This window comes from Scylla paramamosain, chromosome 18 (genome assembly GCF_035594125.1).
Source record: "Scylla paramamosain isolate STU-SP2022 chromosome 18, ASM3559412v1, whole genome shotgun sequence".
NCBI classification, from domain to species: domain Eukaryota; kingdom Metazoa; phylum Arthropoda; class Malacostraca; order Decapoda; family Portunidae; genus Scylla; species Scylla paramamosain.
The window spans coordinates 2932879-2947520 of NC_087168.1; the positions used below are offsets into that span (position 1 = coordinate 2932879).

Below are 14642 nucleotides of genomic sequence, written 5' to 3' on the forward strand. Positions count from 1 at the left end.
TTTTCCATGTGCAGTATTTCATTGAAACAACAAAGATTAAGTAGCAGTTGATGCATTTTTTTATTTCAATGTCTTGAGTAAATTTTTAATAGAAATGAAAGTTTTGCCCTCAAATAATGCATATATGACAGTGTGGTGTGCTCAGGAATAGGATCACTTTATGCAGCAAATGCACTTCTAAACCTGAACCTTTCGGCTGTGGTGATTTGAGGTAAACTTGTGTAGTTTACCATAAACACTATACTCATCACACCAAGCCTGGCACAGTAATGTCACTATCTGACATGGTAACACTGCTGCTGGGCAATGCACTCGTTGATTGACCAACACTGAATCAAATCTTAACGTGACTTTATATTTTCTTTTTTTTACTGGAAAGATACCAATTATATCTGTACAAATACTTAGGCATGTAATAAATAACTAAAGATTTTCGTTGGAATAGTACATAATCAATTGCCACACATTTGAAAAGAAAATGTGAATACTTGGCCAACCACTGGATGAGAGCATTGCCCACCAACAGTTCATGTATCCTCAGGTGGCAACATTAATGCCAGACTTGCTGTGGTAGAGTACATAACATTTTGACCTACTGGAAAGTGGCATAAGCGATACTCATATTGTTACATTGTTGTTTTCACAAGTAATTTTAAAACTCTTGTCTTTCTATTTCCAGTGACATCTTGGAGTGAGAATCTTTGTCAGTATTCCAGGTGAGAGTTAAAGCTGCTACCTGTGAACAGAACTGTCTCATATAGTCTTATACCACTTATCTGTAGAGCCTCATTTATGTTATGTCTAACATTGTTCCCTATTGAAAAAAATAAATTAATAGATATTGTGTCTAAAACTAACAATGGATTTACCCATAAGAAAAAAGTTGCAGTATACAGTTGCATCTCGTAGTTTGCCATTATAACAACTATAAATTGCCAAATGCATTACTTTGTATATTCAGTTACTGACCATCAGAGTACAACAAAATACTTAATGTGATCTTGATACTGTATAATTTCTGTGGAGAATTTACTTAACTGACTACCTATTTAGTACAAGAGTTCCACAAGATTTTCCTTTTTTACAAATCATTCAACACTTGTAACAAACATAAATGTTCTCAAAAAATAATTTCTACAGGAGCATAATAACAGCATAATATATTTATATACATATATATCTCATTCCTATACTCAAAAACACCAGGATGATATATTTTACAAGCTCTATAATATAATTAATCCACATGCTTACATCATTGACTGTGCTTTGCTTGCTTTTCTGTCTCTGAGCTTTCACTTCCCTCCACAGATGTATTTTTGTCACACTGTTCACTTGTAGCATGTGGAGTCTTATTACTTGAACTGCTTTCGGGAATATCAAAGGTTGCACCTGCCTGGGCGTGTTCATTCTGAGCATCGGTTATGGTGGTGTTGAGAGCATGCTGGATCACCTGGGCAGACTCTAACTGGTCCTCTTTTGCCAACATCTCAACAACTTCCTCAAACAGTTTTGGAGTCACACCAACTTGCTCATCTATCATAAGGTTTAAAACATGTAACACATGTTCCACTTCCACTGCACCATCCTTATCAAAGTCCATCTTGGCCAACACGTCATGGATAAGGGCAACTTTTGAGGTGTCAGATGCATGGCAGATATAGTTCAGATGCTGTGACAAGTCCTGCAGGCTGACAAGCTCTGCCCTGAAAGTATGAAAGACATTTTTCATTATGGGTGTGTGGTCTCAATCAGAAACAAACATACAGTCATTCCTATGCAGTGTTAATTAGTTTTCAAAAAGTTTTGCCTAGTGGTGACAGGCATTCAATTTTGGTGTAGCACTGAATTTCAATATGCATGTGTGTGCATTCCTTCATTTGTTTTATAATAAAATGTATATTTTAACATATCACATTCCCCATGAATAGTGGGGTTATTTTTTCAAGCCTCCCCATGAATAGCAAAAATCTGCAAATCCTGGACACAACCCCTACAAGGCTCAGAAACACCTATGCTGATAGTTTGAACCATAAAATATATTTTTCACACTTATTAAGCGGAAGGCAAAGGCAAGTTTCATTGCCCTTATTGTGTCAGATTCAGCAGAGGAACACACACAGGTGGCAAACTACTGGAATGATCAGGTGACCACCTCCTCCCTCTTTTTGTGACCACAACTTGCTGACCTCAAGAGAAAATAAAGGCACAGTCACATGACTGAGATTAAAAGTTGGCAACATTTCACAAGAAACTTTACTGAATATTCCACAAAATCTCAACCACCAGCATGTCAATTATTTTCTCTCAAGGTTGGCAAGTTGTGATCAAAGAAGAGGAGGAAGGTTAGCTGATTGCTCCAGTAGTTCACCACCTGTGTGTGTTTCTCTGCTGAGTCTACCACAATGAGTTCAGTAAAGCTTGCCTTTAGTATTATTATTACCTTGCTTATCATTTTGTGATTTGAGGCTGAGGTTAAGGTCAGGTTAAATCATTCATGGCCCTAGGGGCGGCTTGCCACCCCAAATTAAGATGTTACTTTGAATTTCTATCTTCACCCCACACACAAAAACTAGGATATTTTTAAAAATATGTGAATGTGAACTTGTGAATGCCAAACTGCATATATATATATATATATATATATATATATATATATATATATATATATATATATATATATATATATATATATATTGGTATAATCATAGTTTATACTGATTTCAGAGATGTGATAAGGAATGTAAGCCTGACAGAGATAAGATGCCAAAGTTATCTGTTTAAATTGCTCATTAAAGGTTGATTAATCAATAAAATACTAATACTAAATTATAAATAAAAAATAAACTAGTAGTACTCTATTACTCAATAACTGAACATGTCATTTATCAAACATACATTTGTCTTGATTTAGATCATTTCTTTTTCTAGTATATATATATATATATATATATATATATATATATATATATATATATATATATATATATATATATATATATATATATATATATATATATATATATATATATATATATAAACTTCTAACTTGAAAACTTTGGGATCTCAAATAATATTGCTGAGAACAATTTGGCATTGTCCTTGAGTGAAACTTTTGCTACTAATACATAAATGATAAATTTATCTTTTATCAGTCACATCTTGTTACCATGATGTATATAATGTAGAATGCTAAATGAAACTTTCTAAACAGTGTGACAACATTCTATAGGTGATTGTATGTGTGTACTATTGCCTTCAAGCTTTTATTATGAGTGGAAATGTGGCAGTGACTGAAGAGAATTTTGAGTTTCCAAAAGTGGTAATCTTGAGGTGAAGCCAGGTGACCCAGTTTTGTTCCTCATTCCTTTACTCTCCACCAGGAGGCTGCTAACACATCCATACTTTTTACTTTCCAATGATCAGTGATCATCATTGTTGTGGCTTCCTTACCCTGGAAGTGTGTGTGTGTGTGTCCAGAAAAGAGATCATTTTAGATATACAATTGCAGTCTTGAGGCTTAAAGAGAAAAACACACACACACACACACACACACACACACACACACAGACACACACAGGATAAGGCAGCAGTAATAACAATGATCATTGGAAAGTGAAGAAACTCAACTTATTGGCTTCCTAACTTAACTAAAGGAAGTGAGACAAAACTGGTCACCTGGTTTTACCTGAGTATTCAAGCATTGTTGATAAGTCATAATTATCCATCACTGTCATGTCTCCACTCATTCAAAGCTGATGGCAATAGAACATGTGTATGTACAGGTACACTTACTTTCTAAGCACAGCCATAACTTTATCAGGTAAAAGAATAAAATGAGGATATATGATAAACACATGATCTTACTGGATTAATAGTGTTTTCTTCATTCATGTTTGGTGCAAAAGAAAAATATGAATCCTAACACTCCAATACTACCATTTTATTTTGGGTTTATCAGTCTCACAGGTTGTCACGTATGATTGGAAACTTCCACCTAGTGACTCTTCACTTCCTTACAAGTGGCCGATTAAATATGCAACAGAGTAACTGCCACCCAGGACTAATGGGAAGGTGTAAGCTTGTGTTCTCCATTCCTCCACTTTCACATCACTTACTTCCTCCTCTAGGTACAGGGTGTAACATGAGTTTCTACAGATATTTCCAAAGGGAAAAGTACAGGTTATTCAAAGTTTCTAAGTTGAAAATGTTCTAAACACACATCCATTTTGCGGCGTTGTTTAGCCGTGGTGTGATATTCAAGTGTGGCCTGATGACTGATACAACGGCCGGGTTGGGCAGGTAACCACAGCGGAGAAACTCCATGTCCACATACTCCACATTACTTTAAGTTGTGCAATACAATCTGAATGTATTCACTGTCACTGTCTTGGAGGGAAACTGTGTGTGACTGACTAGCAATCAGCTGATTTGCTGCTAGCCTCGCTCCTTCCACCTCCACACCCAGGCAGGCATGGTGCTATGCAGCCTATTATTTTACTTGTGGTTTGTTACATCCCTCCTACCCTCCTATCACTGTGTAATGTTTATCAGTAATTGATATCAGTCCATTGCTATCACTCATCTCATCATGGGATGCTGTAAACTGACTGAATTATTCACAATTTCACCAACGGACATCCAATGACCCAGGTCTACATGCCCCACCCAGCCATTGTATCTGTCGCCAGGCCACACCTGAATTTCACACCACAGCTAAACGACGCCTCAAAATGCACATGTGCTAAGAACATTTTCACCTTAAAATAACCTGTACTTTCACCTCTGGCAATATCTCCAGAAACTCATGTTACACCCTGTATAGCATATTTTATGGGACTGCAAAATTGGCCTTATTAAGCTGAACAAGAGAAATATAATATGGCTTTAGTTAATGAATGACTCAAAAACCATGAAACAGAATGATTGGAAACTTGTTTGTTAAGAAAGCTGCCACTGTGTCTACCACAAGTGGCAGACAGGGAGAGGAGAGCACTGATGTTGATCTCTTTCAGTTCCTCTGTGGTAATCTTCATTCACTTCATGCTTCAGCATCTTGTCAGTTATTGGGTGTGTCTTCCTCTTCCTGTCAGAATGCCACCCATGGCAAGCACAGCAGTAGCTTTCTTGACAGTGAACATTAGTTTCTGATCTTGCCAGTCTTTTTTTCTATTTCATGGTGGCTAAGTCCTTTGCCAATTAAAACCATAATGATGTTTTCCCTGCTCAGCCAACTAAAACCATAATGATATTTTCCCTGCTCAGCCAACTAAAACCATAATGATGTTTTCCCTGCTCAGCCAACTAAAACCATAATGATGTTTTCCCAGCTCAGCTAACTAAAACCATAATGATGTTTTCCCTGCTCTGCTTAGCAAGATCAATTTCTTTCACAGCCCAATTAAAAGTGTAGCAAGTGACAGGAAGGTAACCTTGCACCTTTCCACTAGCTCTGGGTAGCAGTTTCAGTCAGTTGTCTTTTTAATCTGACAGTTATAAAACTGACCCTACATGATCAATATTACCGCACAATATTTCATACTGTACAATATTATCGACAGTGAAGGGGCAGTATTGAAGAATGACACTATGTAATAATATTGAGCTGTGCAGAGGAAACAAATATTGCACAATAAAAATGAGTCAATATATTGTGTCAATAATATTGATTGTGTAGGGTCCACTTAAGGTAGTAAAGGCTTGCCAGATGTGAATTTTCAATCATGTCACCTACAAAATTTATTAGTTAAGATAAGAACTGTAGTTGCAGTGTTGGGATTTGTAGCATGTGCTGATATATTGTGATTATATTACACTATAAAAATTTTTCTACAGTATACTTTATATCACTGGAATTGATGGTATACTATCCAGATGTCTGGTGGAGGGGAAGACTTACTTAGTTTTGTCCTTCGCTTCACCTGCATCAACAATCTTCTGCCGATAGGCCTTTTCCTTGCCGAGGCGATCCAGTAAAGGCTCCATCCTGTTGATCATCTTGTTCACGCGCACAAACAGTCGACCAGCAGCTTTACTCACACGAAGCTGCTTCTTGTCTATCTTAGCTTGAGTAAGGGCCTGTTAGAGCAAGCATAACCAATATGATTTTACTAAGCAGCAGTTGCATAGAAGCAAAGGAAAAATAAAAAGTTATAAAACAAAGGTTGTGTTTGGACAAGAGGAATAATTCTGCATAAAACTAGTATAGTGTTGAAATGAGACTGGAGGGAGCTGTCAAGGAGTAAGGAAAGATGGCTGAGTAGTGAAGAGTAGTGCTAACAAAGATAGTAGGTAGGAAATTGTAACAATAGCACACCCCAAACAATGTCATGGAGGTAAAGCAGTGTTAGGAACAGTTAAGGGAAAATAATGATGGTAATAATAATGTCTGGGGAAGCTAAATTTTTATACAAAAAGTCTGAAACAATAACTGCCTAGATGCAGCACATACTGTGTCCCCTTTTACCTGTTTTCTCCTTCACATGACCCACTGTACATCTGTCACATGATGCCGAGATATTTCCTGCATTATCTCATCTTTGAAATATGGTGCTGGATTTTTTCAGTACAATGCTCAAAGGTCAACTGAACAATTAGTGAGCAGTGGAGATGGTGGCATAGTTTCTCACCTTTCTGAAGTCCTCAATGTCCTCTTGGTAGTCTGCCAACTCACTCTTCAGCTCAGCCATCTCCTGTTCTTCAATGATCAACTTCCTTTTTTCCACACCCAAATTCTCAATGGCTTCTTCTACATCTCTCAGGTCCTCACTGGTAAGCTGGAAATTCAATATTAAATTAAGATGGAGATGTAAAATTTGAAAATTTAGTTGGCATGCATGGAGTGCCTGGAATAAATGAAAATGGAGAAAGAAAACAACAAGGGGTGACTGGAAATACCTTATTTGGGAAAGCCATGGTAATTATATTTAGGTGTGTGGCTGATCCCTGTAAAGTGAAGGCAGAAGTAGTATTTCTTCTCCATCAGGGGCCAAGGGGCTAAGAGAGTGAGGTGAATGAGTGTGAACACTTGTGTGCCTTGGCTACCTTCCTGGCTACAGCCTTGATGTATGTACACAGGCATGCATGAGACAAAGTTGATGCCTGTTGATCAGGCAATGATAGATTGTATAGTTGTTTTCAGAAATAAAGGATAAAGAGGGAAGAGTTTGTAAAGAAAGTCTATGAAGCTGGAGGTCCTAACAGAAGAAGAAAGCCACTTGAAAGGTGGAGCATGAGTGAAAGAAGTAGTAGTCAGCCATCACACTCACAATCATATACCAGTGTTGAGCCAGCCTTACCATTGCCTGTTCTGTGGAGACTGCAGGCTCTGGGGAAGGCTTTGGCATCTCTTCAGAGAGAACTTCAGCTTTATCCTTGAGAGTGGGAGCTTTATCAATCAGCTCTTCAGCCTTCGCTTCCTGCTTTAGAAACCCAAGAAAAAGAGAATTACCACAAATACCTGTTAAAATAAGCTCATTTTATTAATTCTTGTGCAACTGATGTCAATAACATTCCTCACAACTCCTTTGAAAGGGTGACTGTAGCAGTGCTCTCTCTCTCTCTCTCTCTCTCTCTCTCTCTCTCTCTCTCTCTCTCTCTCTCTCCCCCCTTCCATCTTATAGAAATGGTGTCATTAACAAACAAGTTAGTATTTACAAGATATTTTTAATTTCTTTACTTCTATTCCCATTTGCCCAAGTTGTGCATTCCCTTCAAGGACTTCTCTTCTATCCATCAACATTACCCTGGTCTTTTGTTTGTTACACTGTAATCCTACTCTTCCATTATCCATTAGTCTTTCTCTCATTTCAACCTCTAATAAGATTTCTCCAATGCATATAAGAGCATAAGAAAATAAGGGAAGCTGCAGGAAGCCACCAGGCTTCGTGCATCGAGGCAGTCCCTGTATGAAACATACCTTTCTGTTTCCACCTATCACCATCGTCCATAAATTTATCTAATCTTTTAAAGCTCCCCAATGACTCGGCACTAACAAGCTGATTACCAAGTCCATTCCATTTATCTACCATTCTATTATCTAACTTTTTCATGCTTCTACCCATTGTTTCTTGCTCTATCCTGATTATCGATCATGAAAATTTTGCTTTTGTCACCCTTGTTATAACCCCTATACCACTTAAAGACTTCTATCGGGGTCCCTCTTAACCTACACCTCTCTAAGGAATGTAAATTTAAAAACTTGAGTCTCCTTTCATAAAGAATACCCCTCATTCCCTGTATCCCTTTAGTCATTCTCCTTTGTAATGATACAAATGTATCATTACATTTGTAATATGGGGACCAGAACTGCACAGCATAATCTTGATGAAGTCCGAGTAGTGACAAGTATAACTTTTAATACTTCAGGACTTCTACTCAACACTCCTGAAAATTAATCCTAGTACCTGATTTGCTTTATTTCTGGCCTCTATGCATTGCTTTCTTAGATGGAGATCAGTGCTAACTATAACTCCAAAATAATTTTTGTTCTCTGAATTTACCAGAGTTTATTGTGTGTCTTTATTGTGTAGCTAATGTGTGGGGTTCTTCTACCTATGCCAAGTACTTTACATTTGTTATTATTAAGCTGCATTTGCCATTCATTCATTCTCTCCAAATCTACCTGCAAGGCGATGGCATCTGAATCTGAACTAATTAATTTGCTTATCTGTGTCATCTGTAAATTTAATGACTTTGCTACTAATTGCACTATCTAGGTCATTAACATATATATTAAAAACAATAATGGCCTTAAAAGAATTCATTATTGCATTGTTGAATTGTGTACCATGTTCTGAATCACAACTCCTTTATTATCCACACCAAGACTAGATTAAACATAAACAATCCTGGAGAGAACCAATTCCTATACAACTTCAAGTAAAAAATCAGTTAAAATATAGCAGACTGCATTTAAATTCATTTAACCTTCATTTAAACATTATCAGACATTAAAGCACAAACTGAAAAATTACCTGGATCTCTCCTGAAGCAGACACTGTGGCTTTGGTGACCTGAACACCTTCAGTTAAGATTTTGTTCGTGGAAAGAGAGAGTTGGGCCATCTCCACCTCAGATGGAATGATTTCTGGTGGTGTGTCTTCTGTAGCTTTAAGGGCTTCCTGTGAAAGTAATAATGCCATATCAACAAATAGCACAACTGTGTGTCTGATGGCAACACAAGTGTGCATGGATGAGAATATGCTGTGTTAGTGATGTCTATCACATACTTGTTTCAAAGATACAGAAAAACTGGAGAAGGTATGGAGAATGGCAACAAAGATGATACCAAGCATAAATGAACTGTGTCCTAGGAAGAAAAATAAAAAAAATGAAAGCTGCTAAAACCATGAAATGGAGGAAAATGAAGAAATAGAGTTTCTCTATCAATCTCTCTCACCACTCCACTTAACCCTATCCAAAACACTCCCTCCTTGCTTCCTAGAGTGTGTGCTTCCTCCATGAGACTACAAACACTTTATGGCACATCCTGAGGAATAAACAAGAGAATGTAGTTGATGAGATCATCACATTACATTATCCTACATTACCAGAGACCTAGAGGCTAAGATGTGATTTTTTAAAATTTATTCTTAAGGAATGCTTGAGAATGTTTCTGACGTGTGTCCATGTGGGCAAATGTTTGAGGAGTGTCAGCATGGATAAGCAGGAAGACTGGGGATTTTTTTTACTACGTATAAAAACAATTGTTAAGCCTTGCAATTCAATGGAAGCTAATGATCCTTGTAATATATTGTACATATTTGTGTTAGTGTTCCAGTCCGGGTTGATTTACACTCAGTTAAATAAAAGGTGTGATATAATACGTAGTTTATCATGTCCGTTATATCACATTACTTTTATCAGCACTGGATTCACCAATCAGAATTATTCATTTGCTGTGATGTCACATATTGAGTGTGTGTGTAAGACTGCCACCCAGTGGCAGCTTGTCTACAGGCATTGCAGAACTGCAGCACCCTCTAATTTCACTTGATGACATATAATGTAATGATTCTCTTTGTTTTTTTTGTATATTATATTTAATACTATTATCAATAACCCTAAGGCTTAATGTCAGCCATCCATCCTCTCATTCATGAAAAATACTAAAATCCTTGAATGGAACTGTGTGCTCCACATTCAGCAATGCAGTGTTTGACTGCTGCATGCAGGCACACTTGTCTGAGAGAGAGAGAGAGAGAGAGAGAGAGAGAGAGAGAGAGAGAGAGAGAGAGAGAGAGAGAGAGAGAGAGAGAGAGAGAGAGAGAGAGAGAGAGAGAGAGAGAGAGAGCATTGTTGCTCACATAGTTCTGACCTTGTCTGTGAGGAGGGTAGTGTTTATGTGCTGTTGAGGTAGAAAAGTTGGCTGGATTTTATTATATATATATATATATAAACACACACACACACAATGTTAGGAGGAGGCAGTAAACATCTGCTGAAATGATAATTACTCCCAGTGAGGTCCAAAGCACTGGATCAGGGGGTGCTATGAACTTATCATTAAACCCAGCTGTGACCTCACTGAACGTTTCCCTTTGTGTCTCACAACACAAGGGGGCAGTCACAGCCTGCCCTCTAAAGACAACTCTCTTCCTCCACACAAAACTACAAGCACCTAATAACACACACATCCTTCACTCAAAATTTCAAAATTATCATGGCGATTCCTACACCAGCCTCGGAGTCCCCATCTGGGGAGGGGACCACAAATGTCCCCAGATCAGGCTGCCCTTCTGACAATGACCCTAAGCGTCTTGACACCCCCGTCAACTTTTTCTCCATTAATTTCTGTAACACTCGCGGTCTAAGATCTAATTTTCAATCTGTGGAACACCACCTCTCCTCTTCTAAACCTCATCTTTTCTTCACTGAAACTCAGGTGTCTGAGGCAACTGACAGTAGTCCCTTTCCTGTTCCCTCCTACTTTCTCTATACTCATTTTTGATCCAAACCTGGATGTTGTGTTTATGTGTGCAATGACTTAACCTGCTCCTGTGCCCATGCTCTTGAATCTTCTGAGTTTTCTACCATCTTGCTACTACTACAGAGTCACTCTCAAACTAAATTTATCTGTGCTGTATACCTCTCGTCTAACTCCTCTGACTATAAGAAATCTTTTGACTACTTAACTTCCAAAGTGGAGCACATTCTGACTCTCTTCCCTTATGCAGAGATCTCCACTCCTGGAGACTTCAATATTCATCGCCAGCTTTGGCTTTCCTCTCCCTTCACTGACCATCTTGGTGAACTAGCCTTCAACTTTGTTATCCTCCATGACCTAAAGAAATTAGTGCAACACCCTACTTGTATTCCTGATCATCTCGGAGATACGCCAAACATTCTTGACCTTTTCCTGACCTCTAATCTTTCTGTTTACGCTGTCACCCTCTCTTCTCTGTTGGGCTCCTCCGATCATAATATCATATCTGTATCTTGTCCTATCACTCCAAACCCTCCTCAGAATTCCTCTAAGTGAACGTGCCTCTGGCATTTTGCCTCTGCTAGTTGGGGAGACCTGAGGAGGTATTTTGCTGATTTTCCTTGGAATGACTACTGCTTCCGTGTCAGAGACCCGTCTTTGTGTGCCGAGTGCATAACAGAGGTGGTAGTGTCTGGCATGGAGGCATACATTCCTCACTCTTTTTCTTGACCTAAACCTTCCAAACCTTGGTTTAATACAGCCTGTTCTTGTGCTATACATGATTGAAAGGTGGCCCACAAAAAGTACTTAAGCCATCACCAGAATCTCATGCATTTTATATTTCTGCCCGGAACCATGCCAAGTTTGTTCTCCAACTAGCTAAAAACTCCTTTATTACCAGAAAGTGTTAAAATCTTTTAAGATCTAACTCCCCTCATGACTTCTGGCATCTAGCCAAAAATGTCTCCAATAACTTTGCTTCTTCTTTCCCTCCTTTATTTCAACCAGATGGCACCACTGCTATCACATCTATTTCTAAAGCTGAACACTTCGCTCAAACTTTGTTAAAAACTCTACCTTGGATGATTCAGGGCTTGTTCCTCCCTCTCCTCCACCCTCTGACTATTTCATGTTACCTATTAAAATTCTTTGCAGTGATGTTTTCCTTGCCCTCGCTGGCCTAAACCCTCGGAAGGCTTGTGGACCTGATGGGGTCCCTCCTGTTCTCTGAAACTATGCCTCCATGTTTGCACCTTGCCTAGTCAATCTCTTTCAGCTCTGTCTGTCAACATCTACCTTCCCTTCTTGCTGGAAGTTTGCCTACATTTAGCCTGTTCCTAAAAAGGGTGACTGTTCTAATCCCTCAAACTACTGTCCTATTGCTTTAATTTCCTGCCTATCTAAAGTTTTTGAATCTATCCTCAACAGGAAGATTCTTAAACATCTATCACTTCATAATCTTCTCTCTGATTGCCAGTATGGATTCTGTCAAGGCTGCTCTACTGGTGATCTGGCTTTCCTTACTGAATCTTGGTCATCCTCTTTTAGAGATTTTGGTGAAACTTTTGGTGTTGCCTTGGATATATCAAAAACTTTTGATAGAGTCTGGCACAAAGCTATGATTTCCAAACTGCCCTCCTACGGCTTCTATCCTTCTCTCTGTAACTGCATCTCAAGTTTCCTTTCTGACCGTTCTATTGCTGCTGTGGTAGACGGTCACTGTTCTTCTAAATCTATTAACAGTGGTGTTCCTCAGGGTTCTGTCCTGTCACCCACTCTCTTCTTATTATTCATCAATGACCTAAGCCAAACTTCTTGCTCTATCCTACGCTGATGATACCACCCTGCACTTTTCCACGTCTTTTCATAGATGTCCAACCCTTCAGGAAGTAAACATTTCATGCAAGGATGCCACAGAACGCCTGACTTCTGATCTTTCTAAAATTTCTGATTGGGGCAGAGTGAACTTGGTATTGTTCAATGCCTCAAAAACTCAATTCCTCCATCTATCAACTTGACACAACCTTCCAGACAACTATCCCCTCTTTTTTCAATGACACTCAACTGTCCCCTCTTCTACACTGAACATCCTCAGTCAGTCCTTTAAATATAATCTGAACTGGAAACTTCACATCTCATCTCTAGCTAAAACAGCTTCTATGAAGTTAGGCGTTTTGAGATGTCTCCGCCAGTTTTTCTCACCCCTCCAGCTGCTAACTCTGTACAAGGGCCTTATCTGTCCATGTAAGGAATATGCTTCACATGTCTTGGGGGGCAGGGGGTCCACTCATACCACTCTTCCAGACAGGGTGGAATCAAAAGCTCTTCGTCTCATCAACTCCTCTCCTCTAACTGACTGTCTTCAGCCTCTCTCTCATTGCTGCAATGTTGCATCCCTAGCTATCTTCTACCGCTATTTTCATGCTAGCTGCTCTTCCGATCTTGCTAACTGCACGCCTCCCCTCCACCCACAGCCTTGCTACACAAGACTTTCTTCTTTCTCTCACCCCTATTCTGCCCACCTCTCTAAATGCAAGAGTTAACCAGTATTCTCAATCATTCATCCCTTCCTCTGGTAAACTCTGGAACTCCCTGCCTGCTTCTGTATTTCCACCTTCCTATGACTTGAATTCCTTCAAGAGGGAGGTCCTTCAGTTTTTTACTACTGCTTTGGACCCTTTTCTGGGACTGGAATCTCAGTGGACTTTTTTTTATTGGATTTTTGTTGCTCTTGGCCAGTGTCCCTTCTAAAAAAAAAAAAAAAAAAAAAAAAAAAATTGCATTTCATTTTACAGAATTAAACAATGCCTTAAAATTTTTCAGAAGCAGCACCACCACTAATTCACCCCCACTAGTTCAAGCCATGAGCTGCCACTGCTGCCACCATACTGGCACCTCTCTCACCAGCCACACCTGGACACATCAACATCATCTGCTCCTCCTGTTTGCCATGCACACACTCAGTGACATAATCAGCTGAATTGCTCCACCTGCCACTCTGCTCCTGTTCAGGCAAGTCCTCTTGTTTATATCTGGCCATTTCTATAATATGGTCAAAATATGGACAGTGTTCAGTAGAAGTGTAATGTAGGAGAAAACCCATGATTTTTCTACAGGCTGACTTACCCTTGAAGAGCTGAGACATGCATACATTCTATAGCAATCCCTTACTCATTAATCTCTATTATTACTGTGTGTGTGTGTGTGTGTGTGTGTATGAATGCTTTATACTTTATGCTAAAGACAACTCTCTTCCTCCACACAAAACTACAAGCACCTAATAACACACACACCCTTCACTCAAAAATTTTAAAATCATGGCGACTCCTACACCAGCCTCGGAGTCCCCATCTGGGGAGGGGACCATAAATGTCTCCAGGTCGGACTGCCTTTCCGTCGATGACCCTAAGTGTCTTGACACCCCCCTCAACTTTTTCTTCATTAACTTCTGCAACATTCGCGGTCTAAGATCTAATTTTCAATCTGTAGAACACCACCTCTCCTCTTCTAAACCTCATCTTCTTTTCCTCACTGAAACTCAGGTGTCTGAGGCAACTGACAGTAGCCCCTTTTCTGTTCCCTCCTACTTTCTCTATCCTCATTTTCGATCCAAAGCTGGATGCTGCGTTTATGTGCGCAATGACTTAACCTGCTCTCGTGCCCACGCTCTTGAATCTTCCGAGTTTTCCACCATCTGGCTACGACTACAGAGTCA

At 39.1% G+C, this 14642-nt stretch overlaps 1 protein-coding gene and 1 long non-coding RNA gene across 3 annotated transcripts in view; one reads left to right on the forward strand and one right to left on the reverse strand.

Annotated features, from left to right (window-relative positions):
* Positions 1 to 14642, forward strand: part of LOC135109011 (uncharacterized) — a 35465-nt gene that overhangs the window by 15470 nt on the left and 5353 nt on the right. Inside the window, exons 3-4 of the long non-coding RNA XR_010272529.1 lie at positions 680 to 716; positions 13751 to 13939. This is a non-coding gene — a long non-coding RNA (uncharacterized LOC135109011). The remainder of the gene's footprint in view (positions 1 to 679; positions 717 to 13750; positions 13940 to 14642) is intronic.
* The window catches only part of LOC135109007 (mitochondrial proton/calcium exchanger protein-like), a 61996-nt gene continuing 47390 nt past the window's right edge, over positions 37 to 14642 (reverse strand). The window contains exons 8-12 of one of the 2 annotated variants that reach the window (XM_064019984.1): positions 8976 to 9122; positions 7299 to 7418; positions 6630 to 6776; positions 5900 to 6078; positions 37 to 1706 (exon numbers count right to left, since the gene is read on the reverse strand). In XM_064019984.1, coding sequence (XP_063876054.1) covers positions 1256 to 1706; positions 5900 to 6078; positions 6630 to 6776; positions 7299 to 7418; positions 8976 to 9122 — 1044 coding nt within the window. In that variant the 3' untranslated portion in view covers positions 37 to 1255. Of the gene's footprint in view, positions 1707 to 5899; positions 6079 to 6629; positions 6777 to 7298; positions 7422 to 8975; positions 9123 to 14642 lie in introns of both variants that reach the window. The other variant, XM_064019983.1, reaches the window with a different exon arrangement.